At 39.9% G+C, this 19,154-nt stretch overlaps 3 protein-coding genes across 4 annotated transcripts; all 3 read right to left on the bottom strand.

Annotated features, from left to right (window-relative positions):
* Positions 1–607: 607 nt before the first annotated feature.
* Positions 608–6,861, bottom strand: nutf2 (nuclear transport factor 2). Of its 2 annotated transcripts, none has more exons than XM_012832393.3 (5): positions 6,712–6,861; positions 4,955–5,076; positions 3,556–3,627; positions 3,345–3,443; positions 608–2,062 (listed from the first exon to the last, which is right to left on the bottom strand). In XM_012832393.3, the coding sequence occupies exons 2-5, from the start codon at positions 5,051–5,053 to the stop codon at positions 1,949–1,951; spliced, it is 384 nt and encodes a 127-aa protein (XP_012687847.1). In that variant the 5' UTR covers positions 5,054–5,076; positions 6,712–6,861; the 3' UTR covers positions 608–1,948. The 2 variants fall into 2 exon arrangements, with proteins under 2 accessions (XP_012687847.1, XP_031420253.1); XM_031564393.2 differs by lacking the exon at positions 6,712–6,861 and adding an exon at positions 5,205–5,781.
* A 4,485-nt stretch (positions 6,862–11,346) lies between these two features.
* Positions 11,347–12,765, bottom strand: thap11 (THAP domain containing 11). The gene has a single exon (XM_012832421.3). It carries the CDS (start codon positions 12,643–12,645, stop codon positions 11,839–11,841), a length of 807 nt encoding a protein of 268 aa, XP_012687875.1. The 5' UTR covers positions 12,646–12,765; the 3' UTR covers positions 11,347–11,838.
* A 315-nt stretch (positions 12,766–13,080) lies between these two features.
* On the bottom strand, positions 13,081–19,071 carry tsnaxip1 (translin-associated factor X interacting protein 1). The gene is made up of 16 exons (XM_031564387.2): positions 18,336–19,071; positions 18,016–18,112; positions 17,619–17,704; positions 17,368–17,488; positions 17,125–17,218; positions 16,717–16,913; positions 16,103–16,238; positions 15,469–15,638; positions 15,165–15,324; positions 14,904–15,025; positions 14,599–14,727; positions 14,263–14,421; positions 14,053–14,162; positions 13,658–13,781; positions 13,444–13,538; positions 13,081–13,291 (listed from the first exon to the last, which is right to left on the bottom strand). The coding sequence occupies exons 1-16, from the start codon at positions 18,389–18,391 to the stop codon at positions 13,081–13,083; spliced, it is 2,067 nt and encodes a 688-aa protein (XP_031420247.1). The 5' UTR covers positions 18,392–19,071.
* Positions 19,072–19,154: the final 83 nt, after the last annotated feature.

Here is a 19,154-nt window from a genome sequence, read left to right as displayed (position 1 = left end):
AGTAAAATACCCCTGGCAACCTATGAATTGCTGTCACATACATAAGTGATTGTAAAACGGGATTTAATCATACAGGAAAAACACAACAGCATCATACTTGGCATTTGCGATCTTTATTTCCTTCCATGCGCCAGAAACGTAGTCCATCCAGAAAAGTAAGAGGATGACATATTTTATTTTTTTATGAAAAGAACCTTAAGATTTTTTTCATCCAAGTTCCCGGCGGAATCATATTGCAATGGAGAAACAAACAATTTTAGTCATAAATCAATTATGGATGGGCTACATTGTAATGTGCACCGACCTGACATTTTGATATATCCCAGTGGCCCTAACCGAAATGAGTCAAAACGCAAATTCCTAGCAAGGTATCTCATCAAAACCCCCTAAGTGGGATAACGTTAGATGTAGTAGAACCGGTCATCAAACTTTTTCTTCATAGCCAGAAGTAGAGAAGGCAAAATGCTGACCTTCATATAACGTACACTGCAGATCCCCCCAACCACTCAATTATTATATTGTAGTCAGAAAAAAATGACACTTATAAAATGTCAGCCACACACAAATAGACAAATCACTATTAAAAGCAAAAACCTAATAAACGTAATGACATTCTTACAATACTTTATTGAGCACAAGCTTCTGCCAACTTTCACTGGCATGCTGCAATCATCTATCAGATCTTGGGTTCTGTTCTTACCAGCTCATTTGCACAGAAGATACCATGGGATCACCATCCACCCAAGACTGATACAACAGCCAGATGCAAATGACATGCTTTATGAAATTCTGCATTTTAGTACACCCACCACAAACTGCAGCATTACACCTTCTTGCAGTTTAAATCACAAGACCTGCCATGACATGGTCTATTAAATCTAAGTGAACCATCAGTGCAATTGGTTCATTGAATAGACCCCTGGCACTGCCAACACATAGGTTAGATGCATACTTATAACAGGATTTTCCTTGTCAATGGAAAATCCTGTAGTAATGGGCAGTCAGTTTGATGTGACCCAAACTGTCTGCTCCTAGACGTGATGGAGAAAAACATCATTCCAGCTCTGCTCAATCAACAGTCCAAATAAGTAGAAGCATACCGCAAAGTGAGCAACATCTGGAACCCGCTCTTCCCATATGAATGAACATGGGCCTCAAGTCGTTATTCTAATCTGTCATCATAGAAATACTGATATGCTTCTCTGTTCTTTGCTAGAACAAAATTTTTACTTCAGTTGTGGAAAAAAAAAATGTAAAAAAAAAAAATGCAGCGAATAAAAAATACCAGGCAAGCACAAAACAGGAAAAAAAGACAATATGAGCAAAGGACAGGTGGAGGAACAAGATTACATTGTTAAGAAAAAAACAAGGTTTTATTGTATATATCGTGGCTGCAGTCACAGAGAGCAGTGAGCGAGAAATGGGAAGCACACTGGTCTGAGCAAATAGGGTTTGGGTGATGACCATTTCAACTTGTCTTTGGATAACTAGAGCAACCTGACATTACACAGAAAAAAGTTAGACAAGAATAATCTGTTCTAAAGCAAACTGAAAACACAGTGAACTAAAGCAAAAAAGATAAGTATTGTTTAAAAGTCAAATTAACAACTAAAATATGATCAAACAGCAAGTGCTGGGTTAATATGTCCTTCCCCCATCCCCTTGTCCAGCGGTCCTCTGATGTTTAAGCTCCGCAACTTCATGCAGGTAGGCATAGGGCAAGGGTCACTTTGATGAAACGGTGGGCTTTCAGCAAAGGAACACATCTCTTATCTGTTGCAAAGACATGTGCCTGCATGTTTTTCTGTGACTGACTGCAATCCGGTGCTGTTTTCTTTTTTCAGAGTGATGAATGACGGGCAGACCGAACAAAGGTTTAGGCCTCACCGGGGTGGGCACCCCATCCTCCACCTTCCCCCCTCATGCCTCCTGCCAGGCTCTGGTGCTTTTAGCCAAAATTGTGTATCGCCAAGCGGAACATGTCATTGGTACACACCCAGGCTTCATTAATGTTCTTCAGTATGAAGCTCTGATGAAATCCCATGATGGGGTCATCATCTGCCTGAAAGTGAAAAGTTACAAGGTTAACTTAAGAGCTGGAAATGGGTTTACACTCCAAGAGCAACAAATACACAAACCATGTTACTCGAGAACCATATTACACCTCTAGTACTTTGAACCTTGTTTGAGATTAAAGGACCCAAGTTCAAGCTGAAGATACATAAAGATGTGTCATTCACAAGGTTATTGCCACCATAACAAACACTGAGTCCTATAACAACATCCTCAAGTCATACACTTACTGACTATCAAAATGTTAATACTAATTTGAGACTGATTTCCCAAAACTGACACACATGTATGTTCTCCCAAATGACTTCCAGCTCATGGAGTGTGAATGATGGGCAAGTCTTCTGGTCAGACATTAATGTTCTGTTGTATCTTTTTTAAAAGATGCAACAAACATGACCCTCCTTGACTTTTATATATTATATTATATTGAGGTCACAGGCCCATACCTCCTTGCCCAAGAAACGCATGTACTCTTAAACATTCAAAACCTAAGGGCATGCAGTGTTACAAGATAAACTGATGTACATTTGCCGACTGGCAATTTGTCACATTCTCTCTGTTATATCTGAATGTGAATTATAACAGGTGGTTGGCAAAATGCATGTAAAGGATAAAAAATATTTTAAAAAAATGGTCAAAAGACCCTCTGCAGTCTTGTTGCCTTGTAAATGTATGTCTGTTTAAAATGTTTATCTCCTGTACAGTAATTTGCACAAAACATGCATAAATATGTCTTGAGACAACCATAATGTTAAATTCATAAATTCTGGCTAAAAGTACAGGGAAATGCAGAAATTAGGGGTGCTAAAGCTGGTAGCTGTAACCTTATTAGGGTTTGTTTTCAATCAGCTTCTAGTCAATCATTTTAATGAGTTGTCCCCAGACTATGAACGCTCATCACGTAGTGACAAAGTCATGTCTGGCCCCGCAAGACAGAGCGAGTTGGTCAATATTCACAATACACGGTGCAGGGGGGGGGGGGGGGGGGGGGGGGGGGGGATACCTAGTGCAGGGTTCTACTGTCATAATACAGATGACAAAGTAATTTAAATTTCATTTTAGGGGTTGACAAACATCTGAAATAAAAACCTTTAAAATGTGTCATGGGTTGTGAACCCTATTTTTTTTTTTTTTTTTAAAGTAATGAGATGTTGATGGGTCATGTTAGCCTCAGCTCTCTCAACTGTTTGTTCAAAGACCCTGGATGCAAAACCTAGAAAGGTATCAGTAACTGTTTCATCTATACATACAAACACACAGATGCCACTCACTTTTAGTTGACCTACTACCATACTCATTATACAGCTGTCAGGAGTGGGCTGGTGGTCTTGTGCAGTTATGCTGTGAGCAATTTTTTGGAAAGGCAAACTCTGGAAAAACAAACAAACAAAAATGAATGTCTGCCGTTAACAAAGCATTCTCAAGATCTAATTCACATAGCAAGCAATTTAAAACAGCATGCCATTATTTTTACAGACTTACAGAGAGCTTCTCGACAATTGCTGCTTTCCCTTGGAATTGCTGTCCCTCCCACGTAAGGCATGATGCATCAATCTACAAAAGATAAGCAACAAGAGGAATACTGGATGAGCCAATTGCAGCACAAATAGCCATATTAGCTTTGAGGGCATGTGATGGTCAAGATGACAACAACCACTCAGTACCTGCTATCTGGGATGGTAACTGTGGAAAGGCCTATTGCAGCTTTAAGTCACAATGAATAAAATCCATCTTTAGGTGGGGAGCGCAAGAGTAACACAGAAAGGCAAGCAGGCAGAGACGTGCTGAATGCCAGTAGTAGATTATGCTTTGTACTGCTGTGTTTCTAAAGAGAAAGCTCCCCGTGTTTTGCTGCTACAATAAAAAAAAGTGCTGTTAGCATTTTGTGTGTGACGCATAGCAGATGGACACCAGTGTGGTCACTGTTCATCCCTGGATAAGGGACCCTGCAGGCCAAAAAAGTTCCTCAGTTGAACGCTTGTCAAAACTGGTTTGTTACTTTAAAGGGCATCTAGGGGTATGTTCTGAAAGACATAAACCAAGGAAAATTTTGAGTTTGACTGCTGAAACAAGACCTACTGAGACATTTTTAACTAGGGCCCTGTCCACACAACAACGGAATTTTCCTTTACGTTTTCAAAAAGTTTCGCATCCACAACATTGTGAAAACTCATCTGTGTTCACACAGAAACGCAAAAACGAGTGACAAGGCTGTTGCCAGCTAGGTCGTTTTAAAAATCACATTCCTTGCATAGCCTATGCTGCAAGTTATATCCTACAACTAAACAAGATTATCAAAGCAATGGCACAACGAGACAAGATACATCCTATAAACAGTTTACTCTTCAACATCAGCAAAACGTGGTTTGGGCGAACCGAATTTCCCCACTGAAGATGCCCAGACTGAAGCTTCACAGAGAATGAAACGAGATTGGATAAAGTTGGGCTGTGTCAAAAATCTCAGGTTTCGTCTGTACACATGGCGATGTAAGATTTGCGTTTACCACTCTGGCGCTTGTTTTCAAAAGTATGCGGTGTCACGTCGTAGTCGTGTGGACGCAAGGCCAAAACACAACAGAGCTTCTCCGTTTTCATCTTTGTCGTGTGGACAGGGCCTAAGACAAACACTTGTGTGAGCATAATTAGTTAATCTAGTTGGTATTACAAGACATTACTGAAAACTAGTTTTAAATTTAGGAAGACAATATAAGTGTGCTTCTCCCTCAATGATAATGTGGACAAAATGGATGAAAGGAGGAGAGAATGGTACAGAAAGCTGTTGAGTGAAAAATTAATCAGTATTTTTTTTTTTTTACACAAGTACACAAAGGGAAAGGTATCTTCTGAAACACAACACTCAGAAATAAATATCCAAACTCACATATATTGCTCCAAGCTGGGTCCTGTCTGTGTCAAATAGCTGATAGTAGTGCTGGACAAAGCTGGATCCTATTTGTTCCCAAATTGGCTTGTCTCCCATTCTGATTCACCCACAAACAGGCACTGACAGGCAAGAGAGAATACGTGAGCAAGCACTTAACATGCAGATGCAGTACATCAGCAATGCGCAGCAGTTAATTCTCACTCATTTTATGAAGTCAGAAAAAGCAAGACATCAAATTATTACCCACCCCCGTCTCTGTGACACAGTGTTCAATACACCTAGTTGTCCAACTTGATTTTCATTCATGGTACAGTGTAAACATCTGTGGAATGTCATTTCATCTTGCTTTACACTTGCCACACCCTAATGCCTCGGTCTCACACTCTTATAAATAACGCGGGAAAAGGCCGCTTTTTAAGAGTTAAAAATAAATAATCTGTTTTATAAACGTATTTCGGTAAGCAGATTTTATAGGTGTCATTCCCTACCACACATGGTTATTTGGGCAGAAAGACTTTTTCATTACTACAATAAAACGCTGGCATTGTATGTTGTTTACATCCAAATGTTAAGTATCATTAACCAACTCCTAAGTATTTGAACCGTGACCAGGTCATGTGTCTCCTGCGACTCCACTGAGCACTCTGATACACACCAGAACTTTCCTCAGACATATCTGGATCTGCGCTATGAAGCGGAGTCAGTATATAAAGCTTCATAGAAACTTAAATCTGGCCAACAAGCCGGATTATCAAAACACATTTCAGATGAACTGCAACTGCATTTAAGAATTATTTAACTTAATGTCCCGATTCAGTCGTCCAGTCTGCTAACTTAGTTTAGCTAACACATTAGAATTAGCTTACTAACGCTAACACTAACGGTGTCTGCAAGCAAATCATGATGGGCTAATGACTTTTCTGGAACCCTGTTCGAACATACTCTTACTGTACTAGAACAGTCTGTATTCTAGGTAACATACAGGGACAACCACAAGGCATTACTAACTGCACTTGCTAGAGCTAGCTAGCTTGACTTACGGGCAGGCCGCTCTTATTTGTTGGCTGGATTGCTAGCTAGCTATTTAGTTAGCGTGCCATGAACGTTAGCTAAACTCAGATAGTGAAGGAACTGGCTATATAGATAACAACTATTCAGCTTGTAGCAACTGGGCGTAAGGAACATTTCAGCAACACTGATATCTATCAAGAGCCAGACAAATCCAAAATATCTAACATTGTCTTTGCATTACATGCGGGCGAATATTCACATTGGCCACTACAGCTAACTAGCAACAGAGGTAGCTAACTAGCTAGCTAGGTACTTCAATTCTGTGTGAAAGTGACGGGCTTAAACTCTGAGAAATGAATTGTTTTAACCCGATCATTTAACTGAAATAAAGACTAACGATGGAGAAGGTCACATGTTATTATTTTTATAAATACAGTATGAGAACATGAACCACTCGATAGCACGTGCTTTAGTTCCATTCTAAAAATACTCCGCCATGGATGGACAGTCTGTATATCGGACTGAATCAGGTTCAGCGTCTAACCGGGCCCATACGTCCCCTCGTACAACATAGGCGTGTCCAAGCATTTCTGCCGGACTGCCGCCTGTCAAAAAAAGGCACATTTCTGCATTATCCCTTTGCTGTAATGGTGGTCTGTTAAACACAGCACGTAAGGACCCCGAAAGAAAACAAACCGGTACAATTTCGCACTTAAGGTTACTACTAACAGTGAATTACCTACCTCTGTGAGCCCTAAACCGTTTCACCGGTTCCCAGTTATGGCGATCCAGAGCGCGGCCGTAAGGTTGAGCCGCCTCCTGCGTTCAGAGCATGCTCAGAACAATAAAACTACACCACACAGATACTGGGAAATGGAGTCTTTCTGCCCAGAACTTGCGATCAAGCGGGAATAGAAAAGAAAGTAGTCTATGCAGGTTTTGGAAGATATCCCAATGGAAGATACAAAATGTGTGCAACACATGGTGCAAACTTGATCTGATACCAATGTAGGATTACCTACCACGGTAAACGTTACACATCTTGAAGGTCAGTTTGCGCTTATGAAAAGTTTGAATTTATGTTTAGATCCATGCTGATAGCTTACATAGCTTATCTTGGCTACTTTATTGATCTCATTAAAACATCAACTATATTTTGAGCGTCTTAACACCAGACACCCCTTCCCGAATCCTTCAATAGATTAACCATATGAAGTCTGAAGCTTGTTAGGCACTTTTGGTCAGTTTGGACCACTAAGGGGGAAATAGGTTAGAAATGTCAGATTTTCGTTTGCGTTCACTGACAATCTGGTACTTGGGGAGTACAATCCCGCATGAATCAATGTAAACTTCATTTGAGTAACTGCTTATCTGATGGTCTCTTAACATGTATAAAAACAAAGGGCCTATTATATAACCAACTCTGTGTCCAAGTGGTTGGTGTAATAATATTCCTTTCTGTTCAAGTCAAGCCCTGCTTGTCCTCCGAAATTAAATAATTGCCGCACAAATGCACGAGCTGTCGCAGATTTATGACTACTTCCATTAGCCTATTCCAAATGTCCACAGATTTATTTTGTAATGGGGATCCAAGTGAACAAACATCACCATATCAACTTGATAGATATTGTGACAATTGAACTGAAGAATACCAACTCAATTGCACTATTAGTTTTCCTAATGGCCAACGAGTGTAACGGGTTCCACATGGCATGTCTGTTAAACCAAAAGAATACTGATGATGGTATGAAAGTAATCCAAGCATAAAAATTGTGCGTTACAAATTTAGGGGCCATGTTCCAGTAGTGTTTCCCAAACCTTTAGTCCCGTACCCCTTCAGACATTCAATCTCCATCTACGTACACCCCGCACTCATATATATATACTCATATATATATACTCATATATATATATATTATTATTATTTTCTCATGTCCCCCCCCCCCCCAAACACACAACAGGTTAATGAGAAGAATGTGCTTGAGAGGATGCACATAATTCTGCAATTTCTGGCTGAATTTTAGAAAGTCCTACATCGTTTCCCACACAGTCTGCGCCTGTATTTTGTTTTCATTCTCGTCAGAGCTGAGAACCCACTCTCACATAAGTACGTCGTGGCAAAGGGCATCAGTCTTTTCACTGAGGTGCGTTTGACAATGTCTGTCACACCGAATTGATTTGCACACAAAAAAGCTAGTAGCTTGGCTAGCGACAACTGTACTGCTGCTAACATCCTGATCCGAGGTAGACTTGGAAGAGCAACCTGAGTTGCTGTCGCCGACAGGTGCACCCTCGATTTTAGGCCTTCTACTGGTAGCGGTTGGTGTCTCTCTGGACCGGGGATTAACTCTTTTTAACCATTTATCCATTTTCGTGCAGCAACCGGAATGAGCTCCCGCTTCTCTCCACAGGGCATCAGCGAGTGGAATTCTGACGAGGGAGCTAACCGTTGTGCCTATGTTTTGACTAACCTACCTGTAGCTATTTTTGGCAGTGTAATTATTTCGCTGTACAGTACCAGTCGAAAGTTTGGACACACCTTCTCATTCAATGGTTTTTCTTTATTTTTTTTATTTTGTATACATTGTAGAATAATATTGAAGACATCCAAACTATGAAGGAATACATATGGAATTATGTGGTAAACTAAAAAATGCTCAACAAACCAGAATATATTTTATATTTAAGATTCTTAGATATTTTAGATTCTTTTTAGAAGTAGCCACCTTTTGCTTTGATGACAGCTTTGCACACTCTTGGCATTCTTTCAATCAGCTTCATGAGGTAGTCACCTGGAATGGTTTTCCAACAGTCTTGAAGGAGTTCCCAGAGGTGCTGAGCACTTGTTGGCTGCTTTGCCTTCACTCTGCGGTCCAACTCATCCCAGACCATCTCAACTGGGTTTAGGTTGGGTGATTGTTGAGGCCAGGTCATCTGACCCAGCACTCCATCATTCTCCTTCTTGGTCAAATAGCCATTACATAGCCTGGAGGTGTGTTTGGGGTCATTGCCCTGTTGAAATACAAATGATGGTCCCACTAAGCGCAAACCAGATGGGATGGCATGTCGCTGCAGAATGCTTTGGTAGCCATGCTGGTTTAGTATGCCTTGAATTTTGAATAAATCACAAAACAGTGTCACCAGCAAAGCACCCCCACACCATCACACCTCCTCCTCAATGCTTCACGGTGGGAACCACACATGTAGAAACCATCCGCTCACCTCTTCTGCGTCTTACAAAGACACGGCAGGTGGAACCAAAAATCTCAAATTTGGACTCATCAGACCAAAGTAGATTTCCACTGGTTTAATGTCCATTCCTTGTGTTTCTTGGCCCAAGCAAGTCTCTTCTTCTTGTTGTTCTTCCTCAGTAGTGGTTTATTTGCATTAATTCCATCATGAAGGCCTGATTCACGCAGTCTCCTCTGAACAGTTGATGTTGAGATGCGTCTGCTACTTGAACTCTGTGAAACATTTATGTGGGCTCTAATCTGAGGTGCAGTTAATTGGCGGTTTCTGAGGCTGGTAACTCTAATGAACTTATCTTCTGCAGCAGAGGTAACTCTTGGTCTTCCTGTCCTGGGGCGGTCCTCATGAGAGCCAGTTTCATCATAGCGTTTGATGGTTTTCGCTACTGCACTTGAGAATACATTCAAAGTTCTTGAAATCTTCCGGATTGACTGACCTTCCTGTCTTAAAGTAATGATGGACTGTCGTTTCTCTTTACTTAGTTGAGTGGTTCTTGCCATAATATGGATTAGAATTGTAGTCGAATAGGCCTATTCACTGTATAGAACTGTGCACCAACCCTGCCTCTGCACAACACATGGTCTCAAACACATTAAGAAGGCAAGAAATTCCATAAATGAACTGTTGAAAAGGCACACCTGTTAATGGAAAACCATTCCAGGTGACTACCTCATGAAGCTGCTTGAAAGAATGCCAAATGTGCAAAATTGTCATCACAGCAAAAGGTGGCTACTTTGAATAATCTGAAATATAAACCATATTCTGGTTTATTTAACACTTTTTTTGTTTACCACATAACTCCATATGTGTTCCTTCATAGTTTTGATGTCTTCAATATTAATCTGCAATGTAGAAAAAAATTTAAATAAAGAAAAACCATTGAATGAGAAGGTGTGTCCAAACTTTTGACTAGTACTGTATACATGAGTTTATTTTTGGCATTGCGACTGAGCTATTCAGACTATTTAAGATGGCATGTCTATTTATAGGTCAGTTTGAAAATATAATGGGCTATTTCACTTTAAATGCAAATCAAATTTTTCCCCGCGTAGCCCAGTTTGAGAAACACTGTTCTAGTATTATTGTTTGTGGCTTATTATGACACACTCTTACTGGCTTCTAGACTACCCCTGCGTTGTATGTGGATAATTCCCAGATAAAATGTATCAGTAAGATGTCCATTGGTTCTAGAGATCGTGCCTCAATTCATATGTTTGGAGTCCCTTTTAAGCCTTTAACTAATTTATAGGCAGATGTGTTACAGCTAAGTAAACAACAATCACACGTCTACTCAATATTCAACCACAGTTTGAATGGATAGAGAAGATGACATTTAAATTGTTGTAATTTTATATTAAAGAGGTTTACTATTTCTTTACAGTCCTAAGTAATCTTAAAGGAAGACTAAAGCTAAGACTGTGAGTCATCTGTTTTCTGTGATATGGTGGAAAAGTGGATACAGTTTATATACGAAAAAATAGGTATAGGCCTAACTAGGCAAGCAGGTGAGACTACCAGTGGTAATGTATTATTCCGTTAAGGCAAAGTGATGGTATGCATCATCTCCTTACAGGGTTTGTTAAGATTTACAAATAAGCTTTGCATTGCTGTTATCTCAGTATTCACAACATGAGCTACTGCTGATCTGGTCACAATCAGTAACACTCATGAGTTATAGTCCTGGCCCTGGCCCAATTTAACAGTTCCAGATAACAAATAATTCAGGAAAAATGGGTTTAGCGGTGCCGGGCTAATTTAGAGCTGCTTTATAGAATCACAAATGTTGTGTCAATAGGCCAAACTGTGTAATGTATAGCCTAAAGAATTAGATAAAGAAAAATATGTCTGCTATGTTTATCTAACAGAATAAATATATCTGAAGCACAAACCCGGATCAGGCAAGAACTCATTTGTTTTTTAATGTATAGTATCTAATTAAGCACGGCAACTCAGATTCTGTTGAATTATGTCTATTGATGAATTTGGATTAATTCTCATCTATTACACCTCCTGTTCAGGCAAATGCATACAATCTTGATTATACATGTCCCTATGTAGTCTCACATCAAGTTCTTAAGTAACAGGAAGCCTGTGGCTTCAACATGCTGTCACTTGCATTCAACCCCAAATTTGTAAAATGGGATGCAATTTATTTCTTTTAGGAAAAGAGGGAAATGACAAACTGGTGGCCAAACATTTCAAGCAAATGCCTTGAGTCATTTCCAAGTGGAATGATAAATCCATGCTTTCAAACACACCCTTGAAAGCCATATCAAACTGCAAAACAGCTTAAGTCTTGGTTCATCCCTGAAGGAAGTTTTGACTAATGTCAATATGTTCTTGTATTCTAGTCACACAAAGTACACTCAAAAGCCAAATATAAAATGGAGCCCTACTTAATAAGTCTAAGGAGATTTGCACAAAGACACATAACAAACAATACCAATTAGTTCTGTTAGTTTCAGTTCGTTTGGTGGCGATAGCTGTGATCTGATATATTCAAAAAGCTGCAGCAAAACAGTCTACCTTAATGTACAGCACAGCCTTTTCTGAAGAGGAAATATGCCATTAAATCATATCAAAATAACAATATCAATACGCAAGAGTTTGTTGAAAGTTTGTTATAGGACAACGTCAATCTCGTAGGGTTTCTGAGCGAAGCATTTGGACAGCAATCCATCCCTCTCTCTGATTTCTTCCATTAGCTTGGCCTCGGAGACTTTTAAATGATGAAGGGTGGTTTTCAGCTCTTTCATTTTTACTTCCATCAAAGCGATGATGTCCCGCTGCTCATTCAGCTTTCGCAACAGGTCAGTAGAAGTTGTACCACAGGGTAGAGAATATGCGTGGTCCAAGGCGCTCACCGTGCCCACGTCAAATGTGTTTCGAATCGATGCGCCTTTGGCAGCACTTAGTGCAGTCTCTACCAACTGAAGGTTCATGTCGTCAGACACCGTAGCTGAGCAGGATACCATTGTAGTTACACAAGTTTCGTCGGTCTGCACGGTAAGGTCCACCGGTTTCGTATCATGCCCATTTTGCCCATCCTGCTCTTCTGTACTGGTAAATCGCGTTACACCGTCTGCAGGTGTAGCGCCGAGACTGGTGACCGAGGGCAAAACAGCGGGTGTTTTCCTACCTCTGCCCCTTCCTCTTCGGCTCCTTTTCTCATTCACGCCCCGAAGTGGAAATATAGTTGGGATTCGAATTGTGTACGTTTTTCTACCACCAGCAAAGTGTTCACTACACACTCGATGGCCCGTTGTGGGCTGGAAGGTACTAAAACACCCTTTAACCCCGCTCCTGGAGATGTTCTTCAGCCAAATCTCTCTCTGTGTGGTATCCTTTGGAAATGTGTAAAAGCGGAGATCACGGTCACGTTGGGAGTTGTTGTAACAGCCAGGCACGCAGCACGTAAATCCAGGCATGCTTATTTAATACTTTCAACGATGTTCAAGGTTATTTTTTTGCGAAGTTCGGCTTCAATTTGTTTTTCTTCTCACCGTCGCGCTTCTTAACACGCCAAGCAGTCTCAGAGCGGAACTACACGTCCCACAATGCTTACGACTTCCTGTTTAGATTTCTAACCGTTGTTCAAAATCGAAATTTAGAGCACGATTGTTTTTCATTTGTTTAGTTAAAATGTTATCATTTATAACAAGAATACCTAAATAATAATATTATTAATAATCTTGAAATATTTTATTTCCTCATTAGATTGTGTGAAACTGCTATTAGAAAACCGTGTGTGTGCTTTTTTGTAAATGTAACATTTTAAGATGACTGGAGGTGAAGACAGTTTTAACTAAGCTTTTACTAACATTTCAGCATAATTTTAGCATAAAAGAGAAGGTTATAACGAATTAATTTAGGTGTGAAGGTGGAGGACCCGCTTTGCTCACACCGGCCGCTAAGAGGCGCTGCAGGGCAACTTCAATGTCAACAGGCACTGCTTGGTTTAGGCTCTCTGTTTGCGCCAGAAACGCAAAGCACAAGTTCTCATCTAGTGCCTCAGAGTCAATTGACGGATCAATAGTTTTGAAAGCGGTCCTCAAATCTGCCACATCCACCTCTCTGTTTTAAACACAAAAAATGCAATATTTCATTACATGCAAACATACTGTTCACATTCATGCAGGAATAAACAACAGGAATATGTTTGCATTCTCTGTGTGTGTATCTGTATGTGTATGTGTATGTGTATGTGTATGTGAGTGTGTGTATACCGTTTCCCTTTCAGTCGTGTCCTTAGCTGGTTAATGTAGTGGTGTCCCTGCTTCTTCACCAGATTCAGAAAGCCTCTGTTTTTCCCATCTGAATCCTGAAGAGAAAATATTACAGGAGATCTGTGAACAATGAACAACTAAAGACTGTCATTATGTACTGTGTATATTACAAAATAAAGTTATTTGTAAGGGCTGGCTATGTTGCACAGGTTACCTCAATAAACAGTTTCTGATAAGCTAGGCTCCCTCCATTGTTTTCAAGTTCTGCTTGAGCAGTATTCACCAGGTCGTCCAGGTCGAGTTCATTCTTTAGGGGGAAAGCCTTCTTCAAGGATTCACTTGATATCAGTGCAAATTTGAGGACAAACATATTAATAGTGAGACCAGTGAGCTATCATTGTTTCCTTAAACATTTTGTTCTTGATTTTAGAAGATCCATTGACTGATGGTTCCAAGGCAATTGGCTGGTTGAATAATACAAATGATAATAGTCTGATTTTATAATAAAGGTTAATAGAAAAATAAAACATTACGTTTTGTATACTAGATCAATTAAATAACAAAACATATTTGCTCATCAAGAATCTGTGCTTTAGGTGCCTCTCTCACCTAAATTCAGAAACAGTGAGTGTCCCACTCTCTGCCGTGTCACTTTGAATCAGTATCCTCAGTACATGAGTTACCAGGTGAACTTGCCCATGATACAGTCTCTCATCTACCTGTAAGCCACAGGTCAGGGCAGTGTTTCAACAACCACTTTGCATTCAGTTTTACAGTAAAAGGCATTTTCCAACAGCACACGGAAATTCTCAGGAGTACCTTTCCTGAGAGAATATGTTTGAAGAGACTGATGAGTTCGTCCGTTTGATGATGATGAATGGTCTCCATCAAGCTATATGCCCACTCCCCAGCATGGTCCCCATGCTGTCTCTCCAAATACTTATGAAGAAACTCTGGAAGATCACTGCACATACCTTGCTGCAAGGTTAGGATATGAATGATGTTCTGTCAACCATATTCTATTTGGTTTATTTTGTTATGGAGCTGCAGAATGTTAAATGGTTTGGAACAGCAGAAGTAGAATATAGTTCTATTAATACTTTATTGTTAGTGCAAAAATAAATGTAATTAAAAACTTAAAGGAAATCAAAATACCTCCTCATCTGCAGCCTGCTTCTCCTTCATGACCTCTTTAATGATCCTCACAACATCAGCTTTCTTCAGTCTAATGTTCTTCAACTGACCCTCATAGCGCAGGAAAACAGGTACATCACTTCCAGTTCCCTTGGTGACAAATTAGTAAGAATTTGGTTAAGATGTTAAGAACTGTATGCATTTATGATCCACTAAGCCTTGCTGGGCCAGCTAGCTGTGGCACTGTGGTTGGATTCACATAAAAGATTTTGGGGTGTCTGGAACTTATATCACTGGTCAATGTATTATCATGAAAGTAACCTTACCTGTCCATCAAAAAACTCTTTAGAGGTCTGCTCGGCAAGATTCTCTAGTACAATCATCAGTCGCTGCTGGCTAGACTTTCCCTCAAAGAGTTCTGTCCAGCATTTGCTTCCCCCAAGTATATCTGAAATGACAGTACAGCCTCATTCCCACTTAAATAAAATGAAATGCTCAAAGGGTCCTCAGGCCCAAAATGAGGTAAGGCAGGCAGTGCATACTTAAGTTTCAAATACAATTATGGAAATGTCTTTCATGCTGAGTACCTGCACAGCATTCCCAGTCAGGCCTTGGAGTGGATGCCCCTTGGAAAACCTCGAGGTCTGCTTGGAGACTGTCTCTTTCCAATAAAACTTGTTTATGCACCTCCAGGAGTGTGTCATATTCTGTTTTCATTTGATCAAAGTCTATTTGCAGGGTCTCCATCTAAAGATAGGGGGGAAATATTTGATAAGCACCATTTACTCTGTACTTAAGCTATTTAAGATTTTGTGATGGGAAAAATATCACTAAACATTATGTGGTGAAAAATAATAGTGTTGATGGGCAATGGTATATAAGTGATGGCACCTTTTGAATGCTCTCCTGATGTGAGCGATCCAGACTTTCCCAATCTCGGCGGGGAACAACATCTCCATATTCAGCATGTAAGCGGTTCAGCTCCACCTGGGCTTTGGTCAAATCCTCTCTGCACACCTTGAGTGCTAATTTCACCTTTACTGGATCTTCAGACTCTTCTACTGCAGTAACAAGGAAAGAAAAGAAAACTCCTGTTTCTTTTCATGTTCCATGACTGGGAGTTGTTATTTATAACAGCCATGAAATAAAATGTAATTCAAAACATCAAATCTTTATCTACGATATTCACTGCATGGAAAGACCACATTTGTATAAGGGCAGCTTGTTACTCCATCCATCATACAACTGAGAATTTGAAAATCTGAATCGTAGGTATGAATGTTCGGCTAAACCTTTCAGTCTTACATTTAGGGGTAATAAATAACTTTTCCAGTTTAAATTCACCTATTTATTGGATTCAGTATCTAATGAGTGAAATGTATTCATCATATGAGTCAGATGGCTACATTCAGAATGTGGTGATGGCGACAGAACAGCAAATTTTAACTGGGTCTGTCTCTCCCTTATTCACATAAGTGTATAATGTCTTATTACATTTGTTTAATGTTATATAAATGGCTCCCACCCTCTATGCCATCAACTTGTTCCTCCTCTGTGGCATAACTCATACTGCTGATGTTGGCTATAAGCAGTTTGCGGGCATCAAGCTCGTCCCTGTATAACAGATACTGGGCAGCCAGATCCTCTTGTAGGCGACACACCTGGATTGGTGGAGAGAGAGAGGAAAAAAAGTATAAGATAGAAGATGAAAGGATCATAGAAGTATTGGGATTTTATTTAACCCAATGACAAAATGTAAACCCTAATTTGACTGCAAACTACGTTGCACAAAGTAATTTAATAAAACGTAATCCTATAGTTAATCTCTCTGCATTCCAAAGTGAAGACAAGGAGGCTACATAAAGCCCTGTTATGCACACACATCTACTTTAACACCCTTAACATGCCTTTTGTCTCTGTAATACCAACAGTTCTGCAATAACATGTTTTTCTGGCACAGACCCAAAGATAAATAGCCTGTGGTAAAGAAAACACAACAATCCAAAATCAGAGGACAGATGATCAGATGATATCAAAAAAAGAAAAACTTTGAGTGTGTGTACTGGCAGCCATACGCTATTTGCATCAGCATGGTTGCTATGAGGCTGCTGCTGCTAGTCCAGTAATCGATCTATGTACCTGGGCCCCCAGAGCACGCTGTTTCTCTCTCATGTCCTCAATGACCCTCTGCAGACGTTGCTTGTCGTCTTTCAGGGTTTTCATCTCAGTCCTCTCCTCCTCCCTCAGGGCCAGGATGCGCCTGTCGCACTGCTCTGACACCATAACCAGCTGAGTTCTCAAGGGCTCAAGCTCGCGGATCTGGTCTTGCATATATGCTAAGCCAAGTAGTGTTATAAAGTTACAAACCAGCAAGGGTAGCACCACCAACAACCTATTTCCTTATAGTAAATATGTTATCATTCCTTTCAGTAATCATAAAATACAAAAGAATCAGGAGATGAGTATGGTGACTATGGCTGAATCAACCAGAAATGTCTTTCTATTCTTAAGATATTGTACAACAATAACTGCAACAGTCCTACATACCTAGGGTGACTTCATATTCATTTTTTATGGCTGTTAACAATGGCTTGTATGTTTTGAAGTCCTCAATGAAACAGTCGAACACTTCCCGATACGTCTTGATAGTGAAACAAAAGAGATATACAAAATGTAGAGGTATGTGAATTTGGCTGTAGTTCTGAAATGGTCTTCATCTGAGTGAAAATGTTTAGAGAGTAGCATGCGTTTAAAAAAAATTTACTGAAAGACTGTGTATATTTTTTTAACCTGGAGTTTGCGCTCCTGGACTTTTGGCTGTTGCAAATCCAATGCTTGCAGTTCTCTCTTCAAGTAACCTTCCAACTGCATTAGAAATCGTGGTTTCCCCACTGATCCACTGAACTCATAACTGCCAAAGCGATTTTTGTTTAACGTTACAACAACTACTTGACTTTCCAAGACAACATTTTTAATATGTATTCACTTGATTACTCACTCCCTACATTAGAAAAAAGCTGTAAAACAGAAATATAAGATACCCCTTATCTCTTCTGCATCTTCGATGGACAGTTTGTGAAGGAGCAGGAGCAGGCCAGGTAGACAGGAAGCCATTGGTACAGCCACCCTGTAATGCAGATGAAAAGGTAAACTAATGCACAAATATCAGTTTAACTTATGTTTCTATAATAAAAAATGTAACAATGTCCAATTGCTACACTACAAAATTGAAAATGTTAACAGTTTATCCAATTATAATGTTTTGGACAAGCAAATATTGATGATGCCCAAACTTTGTGCCACTATTACATTAACTCTGGAGCTCTAACGGCACAGAATTAGAACCAGCTCTTCCAATTGTAAGTCGAAAGTTAACAGTTTTCCAGTGTTATGATACCACTATCTATGCACCCAAACTGAACGCATAGCACCACTTACTTGCAGCTTGCTAAATACAGACAGGCATCCTGGGACATTGCTCAGCTGTACTGGCACACCACCCTTTCCACAATCACGTGAATGCATTGCTGGAGATCTGTAAGAAATGCAGTGAGAATTTGGCTGACGTTGTTAGATTCGCTAATTGACAATTTGCTGATTACCAGGTAATCTGAGGACCAATACTCACTGACTGCTATTGCTGGCAATGTAACACAATACTAGCTATATCTACCCAGCATTAGAGGGCTAGCGACAGCTATCTGAGCTATATGTGTGATAGGCAGGTGACCATAGAGAAAAAAAGATATTGCCTTCACCTTTGCCTTTTTGACAAGGTTAAAGGTGGTAATCTTGTTTCCACTGGAATCGACATCTGAAAAAACGCTAGCTACCAAGCCACTTTCATATCCTTTAGAGTTAGGATTCACTGCCGCGATTTCTGTCAAGCAACAGATAGTAAAAGAGAATTTCTAGATAGACAGGCTCTGATGGCAACAAATCAACATTACGCACAATGTTGTATACCCGTGGTTTCCATGGCAATTTAGGACCCATGAAGGACCTTGCAGACCAGAATCTTGCCTGCAGATTTGTTGTTGGTTGATGCAGGCTATAGTTTGAAGCATTCTGACAGATATTCGACTGCGCTCCTGTTTGTGGCTGGTCTCTTCGTTGGATGGCATCAAATTTCATAAAATGTAATAATACAATACAAAATATTATTGGCTACTCTTACATTGATATAATAATATTTAAGTAGAAAATCTGCCAACGATTAGAAATGTCAATTTCTTTTTTTATGGATTGAGCCCGAATGAAGTCCAGAACGCAGAGATTTACATTTAATGTCATAACAGAGATTAGATTCTCTCAACATTGGTTCAAATAGATTAGGGTGGAAATGAAGGGGGGAAAACCTGTACTAAGTAAACTCTCACTGGAGCAGATCAATTACTGTAAAAAGCAGATTAACAAACTTTGAAACTACATTTCCAAGGCTTCATTCCACACCCAGGCTCTGAAAAAGCACAGGGTATGTTCCTTCCTGGGTTCTGTAGTTGGCGCTTCATACTTATTGACAGCTCAGTATTGCACAAGGTCTTGTTTTCAACTACAGTACCCACACATCACCGACA

Source organism: Clupea harengus, chromosome 3 (assembly GCF_900700415.2).
Source record: "Clupea harengus chromosome 3, Ch_v2.0.2, whole genome shotgun sequence".
Taxonomy (NCBI): domain Eukaryota; kingdom Metazoa; phylum Chordata; class Actinopteri; order Clupeiformes; family Clupeidae; genus Clupea; species Clupea harengus.
Note: the sequence above shows the minus strand (reverse complement) of the source record. Positions and strands in the feature narration are given on the sequence as shown.